General features: G+C 41.6%; 1 protein-coding gene across 3 annotated transcripts in view; it reads left to right on the forward strand.

Moving 5' to 3' along the window:
• Positions 1-777: 777 nt before the first annotated feature.
• DCP2 (decapping mRNA 2) overlaps positions 778-14,379 on the forward strand; it is a 48,679-nt gene continuing 35,077 nt past the window's right edge. For 2 of the 3 annotated variants that reach the window (XM_021711651.1, XM_021711652.1), the window contains exon 1: positions 778-1,066. In XM_021711651.1, coding sequence (XP_021567326.1) covers positions 1,014-1,066 — 53 coding nt within the window. In that variant the 5' untranslated portion in view covers positions 778-1,013. The remainder of the gene's footprint in view (positions 1,067-14,379) is intronic. The other variant, XM_008056658.2, reaches the window with a different exon arrangement.

Consider the following 14,379-nt stretch of genomic DNA (forward strand, 5'->3'; position numbering starts at 1 on the left):
GTGTGTGTGTGTGTGTGTGTGTGTGTGTGTGTGTGTGTGTGTGTGTGTGTGTGTACTGTGGGTCTGATGTAAGAGGAAGAACAGCTAGATCCAGTTTCTCCAAGAATCCCAAATGGATTGGACTCCATTAAGCAAGATGAGCAATGAATGAGAACAAGCAGGTTGGAGTCGGCATGTGTAAGGGGGAGGAATGCAGAGTTCAGGCTTAATCAATGTTTTCTGAAATATTTCACTAGGAGCCAGATAGCGGCATAACGTCCGTGGCTTCATATTGGGAAGGAGGTGTCTGAGGAAGGGCAGAGGTGAGGCGCCTCGAAAATGGATAAACCTCTTCAGGGGTTTGTTGGGAAAGGAGGCAGAGCTTTTGGCCTGGAAGGTGGTGGACTGCAATAAGTGGATATCTGGTGACAGGAATCATGAATATACGCTCGTACTTAACGAGGCCTCAGGATCCGCTTTGCACAGGTAGGAGGGCCTACTAAAGCACCGCGAGATCGGTCAGACCACGCCAAAGCCCCGGATGTTGGTCTCACGGTCTACAGGAAAGACCCCAGTCCTCGACATTTCCGGGAAGCGCAAAGGAGACACGGTGCGCACGCGCGTAGCCACACCAGTGATCCGTCAGAGGCGGCGGGAAGTTGGTTATCTGAGCAGCCACCGAGCAGCCTGAAGACGGATTGGAGACTGCGGGCCAATAAACAAACGCCTCATTGGCTTAGGGCGCGCAGGCTCCCAATCCTTCAGCTTCTCATTGGGCCTTTCAAGCAGATCAGGGGCGTGGCTCTCGGGGCCCCGCCCCGCTCCTTGGCCCAGTCTCGGGGACCCGGACCGAGGGAGCGGGACGGAAGTGAGCAGGTCCCGCCCCTTCCCCTGCCCGCATTCTTTGGAGCCGCCGCCGCCGCTGCCGCCCTCCTCCGCTGCTCGCTCTTCGGCGAGCCGGAGTCTCAGTGCCGTACCCTCAGTCCCCGGCCGCGCGGAGCCGGGATGCACTGCTCCTGCTGTGGGTCCTCATCATGGAGACCAAACGGGTGGAGATTCCCGGCAGCGTCCTGGACGATCTCTGCAGGTACCGCGCCGCCCGCCCCCCTCGTCGCCGACACCCCCCCCCCCCCAGGCCTCCCGGTCTCCCTCTCCCCGCCCACAGCCCTGTCCTCCTGCCGCCGCCCCTACTCTCCCACGCCGCCGCCCGGCTTGCCGCCGCTGCCTCGCAGTTTCTCACGGACCTCCATCCTTCCCTGCAGGGCACCCGGAATTTCCTCATTCCTGTAGCTCCCCAGCTATTTTGCTTTCCCGCGGGCGGAGTCGCTTCGCAGGAGCCCGGGTCTCGAGCGTTGTTTTCCGCCACTCCTCCCTCTCTTATTGTTTTTTTCTGCCTTGGCGACTTTTACACGCCATGGACCTCCTCCCTCTGACTCAAGCCCGATTCTGCAGCGGGAAGTCCCGTGGTTAATGAAGTGTGCAGGTTCCAGGTGCCCTGAGTTTTCTAACTTACCCCGCCCCCTGCGCATTTTTCTGCGCTCATTGGCATTCTCCGTCAGTGCTTATTGAGATTTAACTCGTGGCTTCGTCTCTAGGGAGGGAGAGGGGGCAAACTTCTAGAGCTGAACTGCTTTTCCTTCTTTCTTTCATTTTTTTTTGGTGTGGATTCGGGGTCTCACTGTGGTCCAGGCTGTAGTGCAGTGGCACAAGCACGGCTTCACCGCAGCCTCAAACTCCTGGACTCAGACGATCCTCTCGCCTCAGCCTCCCGAGTAGCTGGGACTATAGGCGCGCGCCACTACGCCTGGCTAATTTTTTGATTTTTTTTTTTTTTTTGGTAGAGACGAGGTTTCGCCATCTTGCTTACTTGACCCGTCTCGAACTCCCGAGCTCAAGCGATCCTCCCACCTCGGCCTCCCGGAGTACTGGGATTACAGGCGCGAGCCACCGCGCTTGGCCTAGGGTTGTTTTTCTCTTAATCCTAAATTATCCTACTTTAAAGGAAATTCTCAACAACAAAGTTTTAACTCTTCATAAGTGAAGTTTTCTGCATTCTACTCTCTTGGCAACTGTGATTTCAGATAGCCAAACACGTGTGAAATGCGCTTAAGATATTTCTTTTCTGGAGCTAAAATTTTTGGTGCAGTGATAGATAGCCTTCGTGTTCCAGCGTATGTGGGTTGTGAAGTAATTTAGGTTGCAAATGAGTAAAACCCCTTTTTATCATAGCTACCGTATTGATGTTTAAAAGTCATACTTTTAGCCGGGCTCGGTGGCTCAGCCTGTAATCTCGCGCTTTGGGAGGCTGAGGTGAGTGGATTGTCTGAGACCGCGGGTTCGAGACCAGCCTGGGCAACTTGGTGAGACCTCATCGCTACAATAAGTCAAAAAAAAAAAAGAAAAAATTAGCCGGGCGTGGTAGCGCGCGCCTGTAGTTCCAGCTACTTGGAAGGCTGAGGTGGAAGGATCGCTGGAGCCCAGCAAGTCGAGGCTGCACTCCAGTCTGGGCGACAGAGTGAGACTCCAACTCAAAAAACAAAACAAAACTTAAAAAACTTTTAGTGACTGTTGCACTCACACTATTGTCTTTAATGGGAAGGAATTAATATTTGTGAAGTTTATACTGTGTCAGGCACTGGGTGCTCCCTTCACATATATCATGTAATCCTTGAAACAGCCCTATTTGGTAGGTGTTGTTTCCATTGACTGTATTTCCATTTTCTTTTGAGCAGACAGATCCAGAGACTAATTTATGCAAGGTCATGTTTGTGTAATTTACAAAATCAAGGTTTGAAATAGAGGCCTTTAAAAAAAAAATTGCATGTGCTTTTTCTCCTATACCGAGAGGATATAATAAGTCTTAACCTTTTAAACCTCAGAAGAGAATTACATGTAGAGAAGTAAATAGACTAATTTTCTTACTAATAATGTCATTGTACTTTGGTGTTGGTAGAATTATAATTTTTGAAATGTGACAGAGATGAACGACTTAGAAGTAAAAGGCACTTATGGTTCCAAATTTGGTGAAAAAGAGAAGAAGAAAATGAGAATTGGATACATGTATGCCTATGTGGATAAATGACTAGAAGAACATGAATTAAAAGTGGGATGGATTACTGTGATCTTTATTTTCTTCTTTATGTTTTCAAGACTTCTTAAAGGGTGTGCATTTTGTAGTAGGAAAAAATTACAAATGAGTATTTGGAAAAATGAGCAATAATTATATGGGAAAATAGGGTTAATAGTTGAGTTAGGAAAAAATGCAGTAATCTTGAAACTTTTTACAGGCATCTGAACTAGTCTTCCTATTAGTATTGGGGTTAATTTGTATATTATCTAGGATTACATCATTTATAGAAGTGCTATTAGCTATTATGATTTTGTGGGGAAACTGTTTATTCACAAAGTAATTATGTTGTAACAATTGTTGCATTTTATAAATAATATGTTAAACATCTGTTAGTGTTAAATAAAGATACTTGGTTTCCCAGTGAGTGTTAAAATATAATACAAATCTTTTGGCATAGAATAACTTTTTTCCTGTATTATTATTTTTGCATTTACTGTGTTTGGCTTTATAAATAAGGATGTAATATACTGTATTTACTTATTTTTATTTTTTATTTATTTGATTATTTTTTGCTCACTGCTCGTTGTAGCCTTGACCTCCTGGGCTCAGGCTATCCTTCCCCCTCAGCCTCTCAAGTAGCTGGGACTACAGGTATGTATCACCATGCCTGGCTAATTTTGAGGCTTTGCTATGTTGCCCAGGCTGGTCTGGAACCCCTGGACTGAAGCCGTCCTCCTGCCCGCCTTCCCAAAGTGCTGAGATTACAGGCAGTAATACTATTTTGAAGTTCATGTTCATATTTATAATCTCTCTCTTTTTTTTTTTTTTTTTTTACAGTTGGACTGTTTGTTTGTTTGTTTATTTATTTATTTATATTTATTTATTTATTTGGAGTCTCACTGTGTTGCCCAGACTGGAGTGCAGTGGCACGATCCTGGTCACTGCAGCTTTGACCTGCTAGGCTCCGGTGATCCTTCCACCTAAGCCTTCCAAGTAGCTGGAACTATAGGCACATGCTACCACGCCTGGCTAATTTTTGTATTTATTGTAGAGATGAGATTTCACCAAGTTGCCCAGGCGGGTCTCGAACCCGTGGGCTCAGGCAATCCACTCACCTCAGCCTCCCAAAGGATTACAGGCTGAGCCACCGAACCCGGCTGGACTGTTTAATTTTTATAAAAATAAAGCTTAAATGGAAACAAGTTATTTTTTTTTCTGGACTTTTTGCTCTCTTGTATACCTCTTGATTTTTGAATTCTGCCTAGATACTTGTTTTTACTCACTTCATTTTTTTCATCGATTCTATTGCTTATTATTAGTGCACTTAGAGGCTTTACAAAATTTTGTTTCTTGATAGATACATATTTCTGCTAATCTTGCCTTTGTTATTGCCATATATTAATAAGGTTTGAATAAATGTAAAACTTGAAGTTGATTTTGATGTGGAAAATTAGAGCAGTTGACTTAAATTTAAAGATGTGGTTTTGCAATCCGTAGACTGCTTATAACTTTAGACATGGGATATTGTTTTTCAGAGATTTTAACATGTAACATTTCATTGACTGGACTGCTATGCAGCGATTAGAAATTCCTAAGGCAATTATAAAATAGTAAGCTGAGGGAAAATATTTTGTGTGTTGAAAAGATGTATACAGTATACTGAGTGTAAGTATTTAGTCATTTGACTCCTTTTGTTAAAACATTTAAAAATATGTATGTAGGTGTATGTATTTGTGTACTGAAGGAATACATACCACACAGATAACACTGGTTAATTTCTGAATGGAATGAAAATAGAGGTGAAGAAGGGAAGATTATTGTCTTAAAATGTTCTAGTGGACAAAAATTGCTTTATAATTAAAAACGTATATGGACTGGACCCGGTGGCTCACGCCTGTAAACCTAGCACTTTGGGAGGCTGAGACAGGAGGATCCCTTGAGCCAAGGAGTTTGGGACCAGCTTGGGCAACATAGTGAGAACTCGTCTTTATAAAGTAAAATTTTTTAAAAAGTATGCGTGAAAAAAGTAAATTAGCATTTTATGGTGATATTAGCCCTTATGTACCATAATTTTTGACATTAAAAATCAAATATAGAGTTTCCCAATACTCTTTAAACTAACTTATTTTAAAGAATTGAGAAGCATGTTATTAAAGTAAAAACTGAAAACTATGGTTTGGTAAGTTGTTTCAAAGAAATGCTTGGGATTTTTTTAAAGTTTCTTTACGAATTGGACTAGTGTTAAAAGTAGAGAGGTATTTTTTGGCAGCTAATATTGCTGCTATTGGGGTGACGGCATCTGTTAATTAAATAGTTTGTGCTCATCTTCAGCTAGCCATTTTAGTGTTGAATTCTGCTGTTACATTTTTATGTTAATTGTAATCTTTGTGCTAATATACTATATGTAGGAACACTGAAAAATAACATTTTGTGTGTAGTTTTTCCCATAATAAATCATTGTGAAAAGCATTTTATTTGACCTACTGCTATATACATGCTGCATACTAGTATATGCACACAAATATATGCACACACTTCTTGTCTTTAAAACAAATCAAAAACATTCACAGAATGAAAGCTTTAATGTTTAATTTACCTTTTCTTGTAAACTTAAGTGAATCAACTTTTAACTATTGAAAAGATGTAATCATGTGTATGTTTTCAAAAAATGAGAATACAGGCGGATTTATAAATGAAAAGCAACAGCCACTTATTCTACTTACCCCTTCCTATTTCTGTTCTTCTTTCCAGAGGTATTGACTTTTACTTTTGAGTTCTTCTGGTGGATACTTCATTATTTTAAAATACACTTGTACTAATTTCTTGATTTACTAACTTTTGATATTAAGGGCATAGTTTACCTTGATAGATATTAGGTTAGGGTTTAGTTTTTACCACACTCATTATTGCCCTCATCCTACTTCAAATGTATTTATATCATTATTTTACATTTCTATTGTTTAGCTTTGTGACTTTAATATACTTTTTATAAACTTATAGACAGTACTTCTTATTTTATTTTTGAGTTGAGTCTCATGGTCGCCCAGGCTGGAGTGCAGTGGCACGATCACCACAATTACACATCCTCACAGCATCCTCAACCTCCTGGGGTCAGGCGTTTCTTCCACCTCAGCATCCCTAGTACTGGGGACTACAGGCATGTGCTACCCTGCCCAGCTAATTTTTTTTTTTTGAGTTGGAGTCTCACTCCGTTGCCCAGACTGGAGTGCATTGGCACACTAACAGCCACTGCAACCTCAACCTGTTGGGCTCTGGCAATCTCTCTGCCTCAGCCTTCCAAGTAACTGGAACTACAGGTGTATACCACCACATCCAGCTAATTCTCTTTTATTTATTGTAGAGATGAAGTCTCACCAAATTGCCCGGACTGGTCATGAACCCCCAGACTCAGGCAATTCACTTGCCTCGGCCTCCCAAAGTGCTGGGATTACAGGCTGAGCCCCCGAGTCTGGCCTGATATTTCATCTGGTGTTTCACTTCCGATAAAACAAACAGAAAGATTAGAGGAAGAAGTCAATTATGTGTTTTTCTGGAGTGGGTGAAGGACTTATTAATAGACTTATTTACGTTAGTAGATAGGCTCTTATACTTGAGGGCCCTTCAAAAATCAGTATATAGCTGGGCACAGTGGTGCATGCCTGTAGTCCTGGCTACTCAGGAGACTGAGTCAGGAGGAAGGATGATTTCTAATCTTGTCCTTTTCCCTACTGTTAAGGTTTCTTTACATTGTCAGGGAGAGTTCCAACAGGACTCTGCTTTCAAGGCTAGTCCACAAGGGGATCCATATTCTGAAAGATTTGGGAGCCCACAAGGAACTTCCTTGTGAGCAATTTGTGAGGGATGCTATCTGGGGAGATATGTGGCCTTCTATCATTGCAGCTATCTGTTTGGGAACAAAAGGAAGGCAATTATTATTTTTTTTGCGTGTGACTCAGTTCCCAAGCTTAACTTTCTCTTTGGCATAGTGAGTTTGGGGTTCCCAGATTCTGTTTTCTTTCATGGTTACTAGGGTTTTGTTTCTTTCTCATAGGACCATGGTCATGATCCCTTTCTAAGTGTCTTGGAGAATGTCTGAATGGATTAGCCTTTCTTCACATTCTCAAGTTTGTCAGAATGATGCTATTTTATAGTTATTTCTTTCTTTGGAGGAAAGAAGCATAATGCTTTTTTGTTACTTTTCCCTGAATCCTTCTAGCTGATATATTTATATTTATATATTAGCATATTAGCTTTCTATTCTAACTGGGTTTTTGGCATGAAGATGTGATTCTATCCCTCCCTCCAAAACGTCCAACGTTTCTAGATGCCTTTTTTTTCTCCCTAATCTTCATTTTATCGTTGGTCATACCCTGAATCATACTATTATTCTACAGAATTCATTTTTACTTTGGGCTTCCCTCTTGGAGAGACCTCCACCATCCTGGTCCAATCTGAACTGGTAGCTCCCTAGACTTGCCAAACAACTGGCATGCTGGAATTCACTTTCATGACTCTTCAGGTTGTATTTTTTTCTTTTTTTGACTCATTTTTTAAATTCTTGCTTGGTTTTCATTCTTGTTTTGCTGATGAACATTTTAAGGGACTTTATTTTGAAAGGGTCATTAGGAAGTAAACTTTGAGTCTTTTACTGCCTAAAATGGCTTTCTCTTTTCACACCAAGGCTCCCAGGTAGTTCAGGAGATGTCTACACTATCTTCCATTACATTTGTGTAATTTATTATAGTAATGATAGTTTTAATTACTAAGGTCTTTTATTCAGTAATTATGTATTTTAAACAACAAACCAGGTGCTCTGAAAAAGAAAGTCTCTTAAATCTGAGGACAGTAATTAGTTCCACCTTTCAGCCCGTACCCCTGTTCTCTTTTCTTTTGGTTCCTGAATTATATTTTCTTCAGAATCAGTTTTTTAGTTTATTTAATTTTTTTGGGAGGGGTTCACTCCAGATTTTCTTTAGTTGTTGTGTGGTTTTGGTTGCCTTTTCATATTTAAGATGAGATAAGAGAGGAGTTTATTTATTAATAGGCTTATTCTTTATGTTAGTAGATAGACTCTTATACTTGGGGGCCCTTCAAGAATCAGTATACAGCTGGCCACAGTAGTATGCACTTGTAGTCCCAGCTGCTCAGGAGGCTGAGTCAGGAGGACTGCTTGTGGCCAGCCTGTGCAACATAGTGAGACTCTACCTCAGTTAAAGCCAGGCATAGTGACCCAACGTCTGTAATCCCAGCACTTGGGGAGGCCAAGGTGGGAGAGTTGCTTGAGCCCAGAAGTTTGAGACCAGCCTGGTCAACATAGTGAGAATCTCTACAAAAAAAATAAAAAAAATTAGATGTGGTGGTGTATGTCTGTAATCCCAGCTACTGGGGAGGCTGAAGTGGAAGGATCGCCTGAGCCTAGGACATCGAGGCTGCAGTGAACCATGAGCATCCCACTGCACTCCAGCCTGGGCAACAGAGTGAGACCGCGACTCAAAAAAAAGATTATTGTATGAATGCCTTGCTCCAGAGTGCCAACACCCAAACCTGTCTGCTAAAGTTATAGAAGAGCCCTCAGGTGGTGTTCCCCTTTTCCCAGTCTTTTGAAGGGGAAACTCCTGACTGTAAAAGAAGAGATGATATGCTATGAGATATACAGACCTTGCCATTTTCCTTATTTTTAGCCCTCTTTCTTTGTTTTTTTTAAGAGACAGGATCTCGCTTTGTTGCCCAGACTGGAGTTCAGTGGTTATCATACTTCACTGCAGCTTTGAACTCCTCCTCAGCCTCCCAAATAGCTGTGACTACAGGCATGCACCACTATGTGTGGCATTAGCCCTATTTTAAATTCTTGTAGTCCTCCAGTTTACCTTTCATCACTTCGGGCGTTTCTGGGTTTGAATGGGGTAAGATTGACTTTCATCTTGGCCTAGGCATTTTACACATTGTAGGTTGTGGCTAGTGTCCTAGGAATTTGTTGAAATGGGAATTTCTAGTTAAAAATGGCAGATTGAATATAAACAACTACTCCACTAGTAGAGTTTTTTAATAAAAAAATTTAAATGCATAAACCTAGAAGAAAGAGAAGAGGAACAAAATTTAGAAATTATAAAGCAGAAGGAAAAGTGGTATATGACTGAAAATGCGGGGAGGGGGAACCCTGTTTCTCCTACTATACTCTCACAATATAGAACATTTCTGTGACCAGACATGATGGGTATTTTCCCCACATGCCAAGCAAGCAATGAATTCTGCAGTGAACACCAACTGGGTATCTTCCAATTTAATTCTGATACTACCTGGAGGTGGCATCAGATCCCACAAGTTGAGAGTTCAGTCCCATGAGACATTCCCCCACTTTAGATGCTAGCCACTTGTAAGTCTGTACCTCCAGGACTTCTGACTAGGTATAAATCAGGGTGGCTCACGGAATTTAGGACACATTTGCATTTACTGGCTTATTACAAAGGATATTATAAAGAATTCAGATGAAGAGATATATATGGCCAGGTTGTGTGGGAAAGGATGTGGAGTTTCCATGCCCTCTACAGATCGGTGCACCATCCTCCAGGAGCTTCTTACCTGTTCAGCTGTCCTGAAGGTCCCTCTTCCCTCACTCCCCACTCCCCATCCCCCAAACTGCTCTTGGGTTTCTTTGGAGGCTTCTTTACAATTACATCATTGACCATTGTTGACTGACTTGGTCTTTAGCCCCTCTCCTCCCAGTTGGTTGGAGGGTGAGACTGAAAATTCCAACCCTCTAGTCACCTGGCTAGTTCTCATGGCAACCATCCCCCATCCTGAGGCCATCCTGGAGCCCCAGCCACCAGTCAACTTAATAGCATACAACACAACACTTTGGAGATGCCAGGGATATTCCAGGAAATGGAGACAAAGACCAAATATATGTATTTCATAATGTCACAGTAACTTGGCTGACCTGAAAGACCTGAATAAGAAACTACTGTGTTTAATGTCAGTCTACTCAAGGAATATTGAAAAATGGGAGAAGTGAGTTTATATGTCCCATATGCTGAAGACCTACAGCCCTCTTCTCCTACTTAGTTCCCAGAATATGGCAGCCTGGCCTTTACTCTCCAGGTAGGAGATTGAAAACTATATTTGTTTGTTTGTTTGTGTTTCACTCTGTCACCCAGGCTCACCTTCATCTCTTGGGATTAATCCTTCTGCCTCAGTCTCCCAAGTAAACTGGGACTAGAGGCATGTGCCACCATACCCAGCTAATTTTAAAATTTTTTTGGTAGAGACAAGATTTCACTATGTCTTCTAGACTGGTCTCAACCCCTACTGGAGAGGGTCTGTGACGTACTGGCACATGGGTCCGTGACCTGGAGGTTGCAGTCTTCCTGCCTCAGCCTCCTGAAGTGCTGAGATTACAGGCGTGAACCACTGTGCCCGGCCTGGAAGATTGTTTTCTAGGCAATCTGACTAGTCCTAGAGTAGAGACCCAAAGAAACTAACATTGTGCCTTCCCCAATGAAGTGGCTCAGCCTAGTCACTTTAAATGGTGCTTTCCAATAATGGAGCTGAACATGGCACAACAAGGAAGGAGTATTGAAACATTTTATATCCCAGAACACATGGAAGCAACAGCACAGTGAGGGGCCTGGATATAATGTCCTGCACCCCCACAACCAAAAGAGGTGAAGGAAGGATTGGACCGGGAAATTCAAGAAGAGCTGAGCATGTAGCTCTTGCTAAAGCGGTAAACAAAAGCTGAAATGCTTTCCGTTTATGTTTGTGGTCCTGCATTCTTTTCTTCTTATTGTTAAAGACTATAAAGGCCTTGTCCAATAGCGTTAGTTGAAGGGTTTGTGGGCCCTTCTTTCTTTTTAGGAGTTTGTACCTAATGTCCGGTGCTGACTGGGAGACAAAATACATAGCCAAAAGAACTTGTCCTTCCAGAAAATTTAAATTGATATTAGTAAACTGCTGCAATGTCTCAGAGAGGCGACTTAGAAACATTGTTGAGTTTTTATCTGGTTTTTGAAAAACCTTTTTTTTTTGTCTTAGTAGCCTGTGGTTAGTTAACAGGATTAATTTATATGATTTCTAGACTTTTGTCTGGAAAGAAGGTTGATATAATCCCAGTTTAGATATAACTTGAGAGAAATTTAACATAAGAAAACAACAAATAAAAATTTAAACTTCCTTATGTTCCAGCCACCCCCTTGAGAAGAGACCTGTTAAGCCATGTGGAAACCTGAATGGGCTTTCCAAGTACACATGGGGGTGGTGACTTGTTGCAGTTAGTAGAGCTGCCACCAGGAGGTTATTAAGCAGTGGGGAAAAAGGGGGTGAGAAGTCTAGAGGCTGGGGTTAGGTGCCGTGGCCTTTGGCACCCACCCCTTCTCCGAAGGTACAAGAGAAAGACTGAAGGTCAGGGTTGGGCGCCACGGCCATAGACGCCAGCCCTTCCTTCCCAGGTAAAGGTGGAGAGCAAGAAGGAAGAAAAACTGACAGAGCAGATTACAAAAAACAGGAGTAGTTAAACCAGCTGAGTCAGACTTTTGAGTTAGAGGGAAAGCAGGAATCAGAGTTGTAGGAGGAACAGGAGAGGACAAAGGAGTTGAAAACCTTCTTCATTTGTTTACATTTTTTTAAAAAAACCCAGAATTTACAATATGATGGGGAGGGCTATACTTAAACTCCCTTTCCTGCAATTTAACTATTTGATTCTTAGCGTTTGATGGGCTCTTTTAACTATAGCTTGACCCTGAGAGTTATAAGGAATTCCTGTGGAATAAGAAACGCCAAATTGGACACAAAAACATTGAAAAGTCTTGTATGTATAAGCAGGAGCATTATCAGTTATAATTGTTTTGGAATACCCAATTGTGAAAAGCAAAATCTCAGAGGGGAGAGGGTTAATAGGCTGTCTCCCTTGGAATGTGAAACTGGTACCTTAAAGCTGCAGCGTTTTGGTGGTGAATTTTATGGGATTGCTGAGCTTAATTACTAAAGAATCTTCAAGGGAGAGACACATGGCTAATTTTGTCAAGGCATTTGCTAATTGATTACCTTGACTTAGAAGTTCAGGGAGTCCTGAATGAGATTTAATATGACCTATAAAAAATGGGTGGTTTCTAACAATTATTAAATGCTGTAATTGAACAAGTAAATCAAGAATAGTTATCTTATTAACAGGAATGGTGGCTGTTTCAATATGAGGAAACAGTCCTTTTATATAACAAGAGTCAGTATACAAATTAAACTTTTTGTTGTGGATTTAAGACATTTTTAATTATATTCCACAATGCAAAAGCATTTACAGGGACCTTATTAGGTCCGTGCAAAGTATAACAGAGTTTAAGTTTTTTCCCCAACTTTGGTCCAAATAGCCAAATCAACGGTGCCTTCTTGTGGGAACCAGGGACATTGTGCCTGGACAAATCGCAAAAAACGAGCCAATCGAGTAGAAGACACCTTAATTCCCTTTTTAGATAACGTATCGAGTAAGACATTTATAAACAGTCTCCTGTGTTTAGACTGTTTCTGGCCCATGATCATATCACGGCTCTAGCACTTCCCACCTATCCTTTCCCTGCTTATCTCTGCAGGGGGGCCCGCGACGCCCCAGGTGAGGTCCTATCTGTCCCGAAAAGAAAGAGAAAAGATTACCTTCAAGCCCCACGTTGGGCGCCACTTGCGGGGGCCCGCCCCGCAAGGGTCGTGGGAAGTGTTGAAGGAGAGACGGATAGGCGAACGATGATCATATATTGGACACCTGCTTCTTGAACAGATGACAATTTAATGCTAGTTAGCACAGAGCTATATACCATTTTTGAAGGAGTAAGACAAAGAAAACTCTTTCACATTCATATCTTTTAAAAGTTACCAGCTAGTGGTCTTAGTAGCAAACAAACCAAGATTCCCATAGGCTTTAGTAGCAAACAAACCAAGATTCTCACAGGCATTTAGACAACATCTTATTCATAAAGCCAACAATGACACTCTCAGTCCAATGTCCCAAATTACAAATGTTTCAAGAAAGTTTCTTTAAGTGTATATTTCTTTATGTGTCAGGAATATTCTCATCTTAGGCTCTTATGTTCTTCCGAGTCCTGTGATCGCCTCCCTTGTCCAGATGTCCTCGTTACTTTTCTCTTATCTTGCAGTGCTTATTTCTAAAGAGAACTCAAAAGAGGCTTTTAGTAATGTTTCCCAGGCCCCTCAAGGTTGCTTTCTGTTTTAGCTGATCTGTCATAAAAGTGTCTGATTATTATATTCTGAGTTCAGTGAAAACCTACTCTATAAATGTTAACTTAGAGTTTTAACTATAGAATTAAGTAGAAACCTTAATATTAATCCTTATCCTAAGTTAGTGAAAGCAGTGTTATAAATCACCTACATAACTCCTAGATAAGTGTTAGAACTTATAATGAATTCATAATGAACTACTATAAACTTGTGCTTGTAAAAATCCTTATGTCTAAATACTAAACTGCATAATCCTAAATCAAATAAGGAGTGGATACACTTATATCATTTATTACTTAAGCAATATCTAGTAACTTATAACCAAGTGAAAGAAAGCATTTTTGATGTGCTTCAGAGTTTAACCCTTGCATATGTTAGAAAAGGCCAAGTGGCATAGTGAGAAAATGGAAAAATAAACCATGATATTTCCAGGTTAGCTGTGATTCTTCGCATAAACATGCCATCTTCTTTTTTCACGACTGCACAGAATTTCTTTAGCTGTATCAACAGCAAAGACGGAAGACAGAAGGGCCTCAGCTGCCCGGACTCGCTTTGCCGCCGGGGGTCCTCAGCGCACCTGGACTTTGTCATCAGGCGGGCCTCCAAGGCTGGCTCCCAACAGTGCTTCATGGTTTGACAACCTTGTCGTAGAGCTTTGTGGTCTGTCACACATAAACACGGACATCTGAAATAGGCTTCTTAACATGAAAGGTATAGCTTAAGATGAACAGAAAAAAGCTACTAGGAGTAATCAGACTAGACAGATAGAAGAAAACTTAAAAAAGCAAAAAGTATGTTGATCTTCTGAGAGACGTAGATTTTTACAACCATGAAATATGAACTAGATACTCTGTAAAAACATACTTTAAAGCAGCGGTCCCCAACCTTTTTGGCATCAGGAACTGGCTTCATGGAAGATAATTTTTCCATGGGGGTGGGAGGGCAGATCATTAGACATTAGATTCTCATAAGGAGCATGCAACCTAGATTCCTTGCATTGATGTGTAGTTCATAGTAGGATTCATGCTCCTATGAGAATCTAATGCCTTGACCACCGCTCATCTTCTGCTGTACAGCCTGGTTCCTAAAAGACCATGACCAACCAGGTGTTG

This window comes from Carlito syrichta, unplaced genomic scaffold (genome assembly GCF_000164805.1).
Source record: "Carlito syrichta isolate Samal-C Ts95f unplaced genomic scaffold, Tarsius_syrichta-2.0.1 Scaffold302431, whole genome shotgun sequence".
NCBI classification, from domain to species: domain Eukaryota; kingdom Metazoa; phylum Chordata; class Mammalia; order Primates; family Tarsiidae; genus Carlito; species Carlito syrichta.